At 47.3% G+C, this 12,500-nt stretch overlaps 2 protein-coding genes across 2 annotated transcripts in view; one reads left to right on the top strand and one right to left on the bottom strand.

Moving 5' to 3' along the window:
- Positions 1 to 7,424, top strand: part of srpk2 (SRSF protein kinase 2) — a 47,346-nt gene extending 39,922 nt beyond the window's left edge. The window contains exons 13-17 of the mRNA XM_084477162.1: positions 906 to 1,006; positions 1,379 to 1,486; positions 2,128 to 2,197; positions 4,103 to 4,195; positions 6,602 to 7,424. Coding sequence (XP_084333288.1) covers positions 906 to 1,006; positions 1,379 to 1,486; positions 2,128 to 2,197; positions 4,103 to 4,195; positions 6,602 to 6,786 — 557 coding nt within the window. The 3' untranslated portion in view covers positions 6,787 to 7,424. The remainder of the gene's footprint in view (positions 1 to 905; positions 1,007 to 1,378; positions 1,487 to 2,127; positions 2,198 to 4,102; positions 4,196 to 6,601) is intronic.
- Positions 7,425 to 10,242: 2,818 nt separating this feature from the next.
- Positions 10,243 to 12,500, bottom strand: part of adck2 (aarF domain containing kinase 2) — a gene marked incomplete at its 5' end in the record, with an annotated part of 2,577 nt that continues 319 nt past the window's right edge. Inside the window, 7 exon segments of the mRNA XM_084477161.1 lie at positions 10,243 to 10,450; positions 10,766 to 10,819; positions 11,162 to 11,293; positions 11,641 to 11,892; positions 12,164 to 12,259; positions 12,341 to 12,427; positions 12,429 to 12,470. Coding sequence (XP_084333287.1) covers positions 10,310 to 10,450; positions 10,766 to 10,819; positions 11,162 to 11,293; positions 11,641 to 11,892; positions 12,164 to 12,259; positions 12,341 to 12,427; positions 12,429 to 12,470 — 804 coding nt within the window. The 3' untranslated portion in view covers positions 10,243 to 10,309.

The following is a 12,500-nucleotide window of genomic DNA, read 5'->3' as shown; positions in this document are numbered from 1 at the left end:
TGTAGCTCACCTGTAGATTGACTTGTAATGCTGTGTAGATTGACTTGTAGACAATTGGCTTGTAGACAAAACACTTGAAATGACTAATCAGCTTTACAACTAGTGGGACAAAATATTGGTGTTACAATATTTTTCACTAACATCTAAACAAAGGTCCTACAAGTGCCTAACAGACCCTAACCCCTGTCTGCTCATGTGCCTGTTGAGCGTGTCTGTTACCCATGTGAAGCCATGAGTTAACAGTGGTGTATTCGGTCCTTAGGAGATGCATTGGACCATCCCTACATGAGTGACAGTCAGTGTTATGTTTTCTTTCATTTCTTTTTAACATAGCTGCTTGACCAGACAAACATTTACTAATTCACTTGATTCCAAAAATGCCAATGCCTGCCTATCGATCATTTTAAAGGAGGAATGCACACTAAAATATGCCGTACAAGCTTTCAGATTTTTCACATACAAATTCGCAAAATATGATAAGAATTGGCTTCAGAGTGGCAATATAAAAATTATATTCTGGCAATGCTCTTTTTAAAGCCGCCTTAACCTCTTAAATCCAACTCTAAGCTTTCCCACTTTTTCGTCTCCTGGAAGTCTTTTCAACTTGTGTGTGCTGTGTCTGTTTGTTTCCATTCACAGCTGATCAGATTAGTCACTCTCCAAATAACAGAATGGCCATTTTCCCAAGTGTCTTCACAGCTCAGACTTTTCACACAGAATTTCTTACACTTTTAGTTTGTCCACAGTAGTTTGATATATCTCCTATATATATCCTACGCAAATTCAGTCGAAAACCCAAATCTTATGTCTGTTCACCTTGTGATTTCTCACCTCCCTCTCTCTCTCCCTCTCTCTCTCTCTCTCTCTCTCTCTCTCTCTCTCTCTCTCTCTCTCTCTCTCTTCAGTCAGGGCCAGAGCTGCTGACCTCTTGGTGAACCCATTGGACCCCTGCAACGCTGACTCCATCCGGGTCAAGATCGCTGACCTGGGCAACGCCTGCTGGGTGGTAAGACACGCCCCTTTCTGGAGTGTGTGTGTGTGTGTGTGTCTGTATCTATCTGTCTACCTGTATGTGTGTGTGTGTGTGTGTGTGTGTCGGAGAACTTCAATATGTTTAATATCATCTGTGCAGGATAGGCCGCAGATGGTTGTTGAAATCGCCTTCATCAATCTTCCCCCCTGCCTTCTCTCTCTTCTTGGCTCACCTCTCCTTTCCTCCTCCTCCCCTTTCTCCTCATCACCTCCCTCCTCCTCCTCCCCTTTCTCCTCATCACCTCCCTCCTCCTCCTCCCTCCTTTCTCCTCATCACCTCCCTCCTCTTCCTCCTCTCCTTTCTACTTATCACCTCCCTCCTCCTCTCCTCTCCTTCCCTCCTCAGCATAAGCACTTTACCGAGGACATCCAGACAAGGCAGTACCGCTCCATCGAGGTCTTGATAGGAGCCGGATACAGCACGCCTGCAGACATCTGGAGCACCGCCTGCATGGTACACCCCGGACCACGAACCCAACGCACCCCATACAACACAACCATACACATCCACATAGGCACACACGCACACCAAACCCCACATGAACACATATCAAGACCACGTCCCGTGACACGAATAGATTAATTCGACTTTAAAGGTTCTGCAAAAGAGAAATAATGTGCCTACCGGGTACGAAGTGAGAAAGAATAAAATATTAATGTGAAATGCTCACACAGAGTTACATGCTGCACTGGCTGCGTGCTGTAAAAATGTAATGAAGGGAGACGGGAGACGTCAAGCTGTGACGTCAAACACGTCGCTCGCCCCCGCAGCACTCCCTCGTTCACTCTGTCTTTGGTTCTTTTTTTCTGTCATTCTTTCTTTCTTTCTTTTTTCTTTCTTTCTTTCTCTCTTTCTATCTTTCTTTCTTTCTATTTCTCTCTCTCTTTCCCTCCCTCTCTCTCTCTCACCATGAACTAGCCCACACACACACGCACGCACGCGCACACACACACACACACACACACACACACACACACACACACACACACACACACACACACACACACACACACACACACACACACACACACACACACACACACACACACACACACACACAGTGTCTGAAGCCCTCCCCACCTTGTGTCTGACAGGCGTTTGAGCTGGCGACCGGAGACTATCTGTTCGAACCCCATTCCGGAGAGGACTACTCCCGCGATGAAGGTACGCCTTCACTCCCCGCTAGTCCATTATTAATGTCGTCCATCTGATGTATTATGTCATATATTAAGATTCATTCTTGTTTAATGCGATTAGCTCTGTTAATGTACATGAGCTGTCAAATCAACGGCAGTTAATTATTGATGATGTATGCATGTTAAATGATTCACAGATTGGACCATCTGAAATAACATTATTTAAATATTTTATAATTTAGGGACACGTGTTAGTGACGGTAAACTTAGCTCTATTACATAAGTTGAGTGGGAGGTTTTTTGCCCAAAGGTAATTTGCCAGCAATCCCTTTCTTTCCCCCCTACTCCACTTTAACTGACTTCTGGTTTCTCTACTCATTTGTACTAATCACCTTTTCATGTGGAATCTCATCACTCAAGATACAGCACACGTTTGTAGGAGTATGTTATATAACATACATACATCCACTGTATTACAACATACACCATATGAACATGAATAAAAACAATAAAACGATGAGTTTAGGGAAAAAAAAAACCCTCAAAGCTCAAAGCCATTATGTGCAGCCATCAGACCAAATGAAAGACTAAAAGTCTCTGGGCCCATGCGAGCAGAGAGCAGTATGGGCCCACCTCCTTGCTCGTGAGTAATGAGCCGTATCCACTCAGGTACATATCAAATATCCATATCCATAGGGCTGTTTGGTGATCAGCGGTCCTTACAGGTGCTATTGTAGCATGTTGAGGAGATTTTTGCAATACCTGCTTCAAGAGTAACTAGATGAACTGTCTTGTTTTGAACACACAGAAAACAGAGTCGTAGCTTGTATACGGACACTATATCTGCATATAGCACCTAGAATAAAGTTATTTTCATATTCATACAGGCAGATGAACACATTCCAAGCTTTCTACTAACGGTGCATGTTTCTGTTGGGAAATGTCCACTTAAACCTGTGCTGTGCTCCACCCACTAACTGTGATTCCTCTCTGACTTATTGTCACGCAACACCCTTTCTCTTCCTCCCCCTCTGCCTCCCCCTCTTCCTCCCCCATCTCATTCCCTGTTTCTTATCTTTTAATCATCTCCCTTTTACTCCCCTTCTTCTGTTCATATCTGCTGTTCAATCCTTCATTTATGTTGTGTTGCTTTCTCTTATTCTGTTCCTTTTCCTTTTTCTCCTTACTAATTTGCTCTAACTCTGCATCTCTCTCTATCTTTCCTTCGTTTTTTAAATTTCACTTCACTTGAATTGGTGTCTCTCCCTCCCTCCCTCCTTCCCTCACTCCCTTCCTCCCTCCCTCCCTCCGTTCCTCCCTCCGTCCCTCTCTCTCTTTCTCTCCCCTGCCTTCGGCCCTCTCTCGTCCGTAGACCACATAGCCCACATCATAGAGCTGCTGGGCTGTATTCCGAGACACTTTGCTCTCTCTGGAAAATATTCCCGGGAATTCTTCAACAGAAGAGGTAGCTTCGGCCACAGGCCACCGGTGCCTGGTCTCGGGGAAAAACTGATTGGCTGGCCAGACAAAACAGACAGACAGTCGGACCAATAGTATCATCAGCATCCAATGGTTGAAGTCATCGATTGGATTGGATCGAATTGGAAATATGTACAAACATGATTTTAGTGGTAAAAATAACAAAACAAAAGAATAGATTGGGTTAGCCAGAGTTTTGTCCGAGTGTCAGTCTGTCAGTGTCTGGATCCCACCCATCTGACACATGCATGTGTTGCTACGTGTGTGTGTGTGTGTGTGTGTGTGTGTGTACATGTGTGTGCATGCTGTAATGCTGTATCGTGCCTGTTCTCCTGTGATGTGCGCCTGTCTTGTACGTCTATGTGTTTGTGTGTGTGTGTGTATGTGTGTATGTGTATGTCTTTGTGTGTGTGTGTGTGTGTGTGTGTGTGTGTGTGCATGATGGTGGACACAGACCACATCGCCCTGATCTCTGAACTCCTCGGGAAGGTCCCGCGCAAACTGTTCGTTGCCGGGAAGTACAGCCGAGAGTTTTTCTCCAAGAAAGGTAACACACATCCCACCCTTCATCAACATCATCATCATCATCATCATCATCATCATCATCATCATCATCATCCTCTTCCTCACCACCTCCAGCTCACCTGGCTGCTCCTCAGCAGGAGGGGAGAAGCGGAGCGAGGTGGAGGAGAGGAGGAGAGAGGAGAGGAGAGGAGAGGCGATAAAAAGAGGGGAGGGGGGGAGGAGCGAAGAGGAGAGGAGAGCAGAGGGGAGGGGAGGGGAGGGGAGGAGAGGAGGAGAAAAGAGGAGAGGAGAGGAGAGCAGAGGGGAGGGGAGGGGAGGAGAGGAGGAGAGGAGGAGAAGAGATGAGAGGAGAGCAGAGGGGAGGGGAGGGAGCGGAGGAGAGGAGGAGAGGAGGAGAAGAGATGAGAGGAGGGCAGAGGGGAGGGGAGGGAGCGGCGGAGAGGAGGAGAGGAGGAGAAGAGATGAGAGGAGAGGAGAAAAGAGCAGGAGATAATGATAGGATAAGAGAACAGGAGATGGGAAGAGATTAAGAAGTGAGTCGGCCTACACACGAGAAGACACACATTAAAAACAAAGGGCGAGGAGGAAGCCAGCAGTAAGCAGTAAGGAAGTTTCATAGGCGTAGTGAAGGCGTGAAATGAGCATTGGAAGCCTGAACATATCAAGCGAGGAAAACAAATCAAATTGGCCCGGTCCACTGTTGTTGATTCCTTTGACAGTGTGAAAATTCAGGCAACCAAAAAATATGAATCCCATAATAAATAAATATATATCCCGAGAGTCATTATTTTAGTAAATCCTGGTTGTTTCCACCATTCATCTTTGTCGTTATGGTAACTGTTGGGTAATGGACAGAAGGAAAGAGTGGGTAGGACCCAGAGAGCTTTAATAACCATAAGGCCAGCGTAAGCCTCTTCATCATCACATATATTCCAAGCCCATACACACGTAGCCATGGGGTCAGAGTCCGCTGAGCTGGGGGGGGGGGGGTCCTCAGCTCCTGGTAAGTACATGGTATCTCTGTGTGATACAGTACATGACCCTCATATCCAGTTACATATTCTCTCTCTTCTTCATCTCGCCCCCCTCTCCTCCTCCTTCTACTTCCTCTCTCTCTTTCGCTCACACTCTCTTCCTCTCTCTCTTTCTCCTCCTCTCTCTTTCTTTTTTCTCTCTCTCCCACTCTTCTTCTTCTTCTTATCTCTTTCTCTCTCCCTCTCTCTCTCTCACTCTCTTCCTGTCTCTTTCACCTCCTCTCTCCTTTTTCTTCGTCTTCCTCTCTCTTTCTCTCTCCTCTCTCTCCCCCTCTGTCTTTCTTTCTCTCTCTCTCTCTTCTCCTCTCCCGTTCTTCTCCTCTCTCTCTCTCGCTCTCTTTCTCACTCCTCTCTCTTTCTCTCTCTCTCTCGTTCTCTCTCTCTCTCTCCCTCTCCTCCCCTCTCTCTCTCTCTCTCTCGTTCTCTCTCTCCCTCTCCTCCCCTCTCTCTCGTTCTCTCTGTCCCTCTCCTCCCCTCTCTCTCTCTCCCTCTCCTCCCCTCTCTCTTTCTCCCCCCCCCCTCTCTCTCTCTCTTTCTCCCCCCCTCTCTCTCTCTCTCTCTCTCTCTCTCTCTCTCCCCGCGCATCCATTCTGCACACTGTGTCATAGGGCTTAAATATTCCTCCCTTGATGTCACGCCGCGGTGCTGAGATCTGAGCCGGGGCGCTTGATGCCTCGACGTGCCCCCTTTGATTTGCACTCGGCGATCTGTTAATCGGGTCTGAACAGGATGCACGGCCTCTATTAGTCATGCCTTGCCTGTGCTGCCCTGCCTGTTCCCCGGTCGCTGCGTGCATGTATGATCACAAAGGGCGGTGTGACGCTGGGTCCTAATGGCCCTCTGTGTCTGGCGCCCTGGTTTTTCTCCACTCCCTCATTGACTCGTGGTTCACTTTTTGAGGAATACATTTTTAACATGAGTACGCAAACATATCAAACTCCTGCTATCATAATATGGTGTTACAGTAACCCCAATATAACGGAAAATATGGATCATCTTATTTATATTTTAGAATATAAATGATGTATTAAGTTATACACTGTATTTCACAGCGTACAGCTTGCGTGTATCCTGTAATATGCCACAAAAACACTGGGACTGTAGGAAACCAGGGTTGCCATAGCAGCGACGGATGGATTGTAACAAAAGCCATGAATTGATATTCCAGCGATCCATCTGAAATTGTCATCTCTCTGTCCCTCCACCTCTCCTTCTCTCGTCACTTTCTAAACTGCGTGGGCACTCCTCTTTGTACCCGTCTCAATCATCCTCTCTCTTTACTTCCCCCTCTCCATTTTCCTTTCTCCTCCTTTGTTGTGCGTTTCGGCTCTCCAAAACACGGCTCCACGCGTCTCCGTCCGCCCTCTGTCGCCCCCCCCCCCCCCCCCCTGCAGGCGAGCTGCGGCACATCACCAAGCTGAAGCCCTGGTCCCTGTTCGACGTGCTGGTGGAGAAGTACGGCTGGTCGCACGAGGACGCCGGCCACTTCACCCACTTCCTGATACCCATGCTGGAGATGGTGCCCGAGAAGAGGGCGTCCGCCAGCGACTGCCTCGTCCACCCTTGGCTCAACTCGTAGCCGTGCACTCCCATGACAGGACCCCCCCCCCCCCCCCCGGGATACACCACCCTCACCACCACCACCACCACCACCACCACTACGCCCCAACACCACCGCTGCTTCCTCAATGAACCATGACTCCCCCTCGAAACCCCCAGCCTCCATGCCCCCACGCCGCGGGAGCTAACCGTGACCAACCCCCAACACACACACACACACACACACACACACACCGTCGACACCATAGCCACCAGGCCCACTGATCAACAAAGAAAAGATGAGAAAAGTCTGAACAGTCAGAAGATGGAGGTGAGATGTTTGAGGGGAGATGAACGACGGAGCCCACAGACACACGCTCACGTGCAGACCCGACCCAGGATCTAGTGCCCTCTTTGAACACCACCACAAGCACCATCACCGCCCCCACCACCACCACCACCACCACCCACCTCCTGAGCTGGTTAGTGTGTGTGTGTGTGTGTGTGTGGGGGTGCGATGAGGCAGGTGGATGCGCAGCATGGAATGACATTGACTGACGGTAGAGGGTCCTGACCACCAGGGTCGGGAACCCACAACCTGCTGGGGGCAACAGCTGCACTCCAGTGCGGTTGAGAAGAATGTCCTCCAGGCCTGTGTGTGCGTCCAGTCCCCCCTCTCTCTCTCTCTCTCTCTCTCTCTCTCCTCTCTCTCTCTCTCTCTCTCTCTGTATCTATCTCTCGTCCCATCCCTTCCTCCCTTCCCTTCCGGAGCCTTTGTAAACAGTTTGGACCCCCAGATCCCTGGGGAGTGAGGGTTGGTGTTGGGTCGGTGGTGGTGGTGGTGGTGGGGTGAGGAACTATCTCACACACCCAAAGACAGACGGCAAATCTCTGGTCCTTACAGTCGGAAGGCAAGAGGAGACCACTCAAAGAAACACCCAACGGGAGAAGACATATAAACTACACACGAGCATGGAGAGACTGATCGATCGGCATGAATGGATTGATTTATAAAGTCATGGATGAAGGAATGATGCCTATTTATAAGAAGTGCATTTTGCTTTTTGCTTCTCTTTCGGTTTGGCCTCTCAATTCTGCAGTTTTTGACCCCCCATTGGAGGGCAAAGGTCACAAAATGACAGGTTGTCCGGTTTGCTTCCCATCCATACACTTTAGACATTCCCGGGTCCTTGACTCCATTCCCAGCATTTCCCCGACTTTGCTGTTCCCCAGCTCAGAACCCCAGAACATTCCCTGTGACCCATGCTGTGGCCTGTTCCCTCTTTAAGTCAATCAATGATGGAATACACTTTCCCCGAATCCCCTTTCGCCAGTGCAGCAATGGTCAAAAGCGGAGGTTGCACTTGTCTTTGAAGATCTCGTTCAGGGATCTTTGTACATATATAAAGTCGAGACCTGGCAGCAAAGATACACAATACAAAGTCCCCCTTACCAAGTATCATTCCGATAAGAGAGGTTGTGTTTTTGCCGGGAGACTGTTCCTTCCCCGTTCATTTGGGAAGAGTCGTGGAAGTCGGCAGGTGGAATATTTCAGGCGAACTGCACCACCTGGCGGTCGAATGAGAGTACTGCCCCTCGCACACTGCAGTAGCTCTCTGTGCCAACGCTCCAAGACGTTCCACTTTATCACACCACTTATCTCTATTTCCGTATCTCTCTATATCTCTCTTACACACGCAAACACACACACACACATACACACACACACACACACAAACACTTACATTGGTACACACATAGCCGTATCATCACAATTAGTCCAGTTGCCTATTTTTTCGCAATAAATGAAAAAAGATGAGTATAAGTAAATTGTGAGATATTTTTAAAAACTATTTAATTCATTTAAAAAAAGAGAAAAAATGAAAACAACATTTCTCTGGTTGTTGTAACCGTGACCGAATCTCGTCTTCTATTGAGGTGATTGTGTTCGTCTGTTAAAGAGATTTTATTTCTTTTGTAATTATTATTATTAATTATTATTAATAACCCTCAGATCCGTTTTTTCTACGCAGCTGTCACCTCTCCCTTGTTTTCATGAACTGTGCTGCTCTGTCGAGTCTGTGACGATGACTAAAAAAAAAAAAGAACAAAAAAACACCAATGATCAAACCGTTTTTTGCAATAAAGAGTCTATTATAATTAAAAAGAAAAAGTGAAATTGCACCAAATGTTCCTGATCTCACTCTCTCAGCCATGCTGACTGTTCTTCCTGATGATATACACAGAATCTGGTGTCTCTAGCCTGTGTTTAGTCTTCGTTTCCGTTTTTCCATTGACAGATTTAATAAAATTGTAAATTATTGGAAACTGTGGACTTCGTGTGGTGTCTGTTACCACCGAGTGCATAACCCTCAGTTCTACATCCACTCCATCAGGTTGCCACCTGATGCCACCCTACGGATCCTTTTCAGATTGGTCCAGACTGAACTGTACGGGCTGAGTGGGGAGTTGCCCTTCCTTGGTAGAACCAAGGTCACCTTGTGTAACCTCTAAAACCGACGTTTATATTGTGTGAGACTACATGTATCACAATAATTGTGCTACAAACTACGACTACGGCCCCATTTTAATGAGGAAGAAAAGCAGATCTTAATATTGACTCCGTTTATTGATTTAATTACAGTTGCCGCATATTTTGTTCCACATATACTTTTTTAAATATAAAAATACAGTCAAATGAGAATAAAATTGTTTATCACACCATTCAAATATTAAAATGGTCCAATTACAATTACATTGCATTTCTCTAATAACATGTTATGTTAAAATATGTTATACATGGCAAAACATTAACAATTGCACATGTTCTAATTTTAACTCCAAGAAGCAATGTCAAGTTCAGTCAACTGCCATTTCAGCTGTCCAATAAGCTTGTGCACTTTGCCACCAATTCATTGAATGCAGACACATGGCGCCCGTGGCAAGGCATTTTTAAGGAAACTTCACATTTTCTTCATTGGCTCCAGGAACGAAGGTACCATTTAAATGGAAGCAAAAGGTTGGATTCCGCCATTAGACAACACTGTCTGTGCTGCTATGAAATGGTCCTAAACAAGATGGATAAGTCATTAAGAAGTCAACGACCATGCAACCGGTTTGTTTTCCAGTGAAAATGTACTCTCCTCTGATTGGCTTACTGTAGCCATCGTGACAGAAACACACTTCCAAACTTTTTCCATCGGCTTGTCAAAATATCACAGTACCTCTGTGCTTAACGAGATTGTCTGTAAAATGATGCATATGAACTCTTGGGTTGATCTATGTGCACGAGGACTGATGAAAATCATTAAATTAAAAAGATAAATATTTCAAATGGTGTACAGTTAAATGAGGTAATCAATGGTGTCAACAAGACCTTGGTCGAGATAACAGACAGTACACTTACCACATGGGACTGACCCCAAAAACACAAATGTTATGTGCGTATATCTATTTTCATAACCGTGTGTGTGTTTGTATTAGTGTGTGTGTGTGTGTGTGTGTGTGTGTGTGTGTGTGTGTGTGTGTGTGTGTGTGTGTGTGTGTGTGTGTGTGTGCATGTATCACAGCATAGAAGCACAGTTCTTTAGCAGCATGGGTTTGGCCAGTTCCAGGATGTCCACGTTGGGGTCCAGGGACCGACCCAGGCCCTCCAGCACCATGATGGCGAAGACGATGGACGCAAAGTTGCTCTCCAGCTTCACCTGCGACCACAAGCAGCAGGGTTACAGCACAGTACAATACAGCAGCCATACCCACCATCAGAACGGATGGGAGTATAGGAGACAACAGTCTTCATATTTGAATGATTTTGATTGGGCGGCAGACTAGGGTAGTGTCGTCGCTAGGGACTCCCAGTCAAAAGGTAGTGGGTTTGATTATCCCCCCGTGTCTGCAACCTAACCTGTAGGCATTCTGCTGCAAGAGCCTCCTACTTGCTTATTATGGACCTGGTTGAAATAACAAAATGCATGTAAAAAGGCAATAAATAATAAGGTGAAAAGGAGAAAGTGGATTACCTTGTGTGTGATGAGCAGACCAAACACTCTGGAGAGCAACTCAGCCACTCGGATCTAAAAAACAACAACAAAGTTACTTATCAACAACAAGAACAACTCAGTTACTTATCACTGCCTTTAACTCAAGTTGGTGGGTGGAGTTCATTCTTTCATATAAACCTGAAGCCACTGATGGAGCACTTATTACAAGTCGCCATCTCGCCTGAGGATGGCCTACAGGTAGACTGCAAACCTTGAGGTCTGAAACCAGAAACTTCCGGTTCAAACCAATATCATTACCGAGCTGCAGTGTACCATTAAATAATCAATCAATATTTGAGCGTTTGATCAATAATCGTTTGATCAATAATCAAACGCTGAATCACACAACAGTATAGACCAGGACACCCGGCATACCTTCCCCAGGGACAGGGTGTTGGTGCTGAGCGCTCCGTCCACCAGCTGGGCCATCTCCCTCTTGAAGCGCGGGATGTCCCGGCACTCGTTAGCCCTGGCGTGGTTCAGGATGAGCTCTGCCACACGCTCCCCCTGTGGACACACACACACACACACTTTGTTGACCTGTTTTATATGTACAGGTTTAAATGCATTTGTGTCAATGGCATCCAACATCACACACGCAGACATCACAGGTTCTTGTCTAGAATTTCACTGTCAGGCACTCGGACATAATGCTATGGAAATGCTATAAAATATACAAAACCAATATCCAAACTAATATCGATATACTTTATTGTTTTGGCAAGAAGCGTGTATGTATTAAATACTTCTTGTGTAGAACGTATTTTCAACACACACCCTCCCCTCCCTGCATCCATCCATCGTCCCCCTCTCCCTCCCCCTCCCTCCCTCTCTCTCTCTCCCCCATCCCTCACCTGGCGCTGCACCACGGCGGTGAACACGGCCCTGAAGTTGGCCAGGTCCCGGGGGCTGAGCTGGGCCACGATGCCGGCGTCCAGCAGCACCAGCTGGTAGGGGCAGGGCTGGGGCCGCACGCTCACCACCACCGTGTCCCACAGGTCCGTCAGCGTGGTCTTGCCCTGGAGATCCGCCTCCTCGGGGTGGGGCCGCTGGACCAGGATGTTCCCCGGGTGGAGGTCCCCGTGGACAAAGTTGTCCACAAACACCTGCAGAGGGGACGGGGGAGAGAGAGAGAGAGAGAGAGAGGTGAGTCGTTTGCAATGATATTCGATACAGTGATGCAAATATAGCCGCTGGCACTCCTGTGTTATGCACTCTCGCATACAAACATTACACATGCTATGTACGCTATGTGCAGGCATCACACATGGGCTGTGTGATGATCGCACATACGATATAAGGTTCAAAAGAAAAGCACAAGTCATAATGTCTTAGCGACATCTTAGTAGCGAGCCAGCATCCCAGCACGCAGCTCACCATCTTGAGCAGGGTCTCGATCCCCATCCGGGCTATCCTCTGCTTCATGTGCGCGGGCACCTCTGGTCTCAGGTAGTTTGCAATGGGCTCGCTCTCTCTGGAAAACACACAGGAGCCTGTCGTGTCACAGCCCACTGGGTTACAGGACGCACTGACGCCGGACTGATGTGGACCCACCTCGAAGGTTTCTACCAGAATGCTCCTGGTGACGAACGGCCGAAGCGGCGTGGGGAACTTCACGTACTCCACGTCCTGGAAGTTCTCCCCGGAACTTCTCGATGTTGGTGGCTTCAAACCGGAGGTCAATCTGAAGAAAGATTGGTTGTTTTTTTTGATT

This window comes from Micromesistius poutassou (genome assembly GCF_964030765.1).
Source record: "Micromesistius poutassou genome assembly, chromosome: 13".
Classification (NCBI taxonomy): Eukaryota; Metazoa; Chordata; class Actinopteri; order Gadiformes; family Gadidae; genus Micromesistius; species Micromesistius poutassou.
This window is presented reverse-complemented; position numbering and strand designations above follow the sequence as displayed.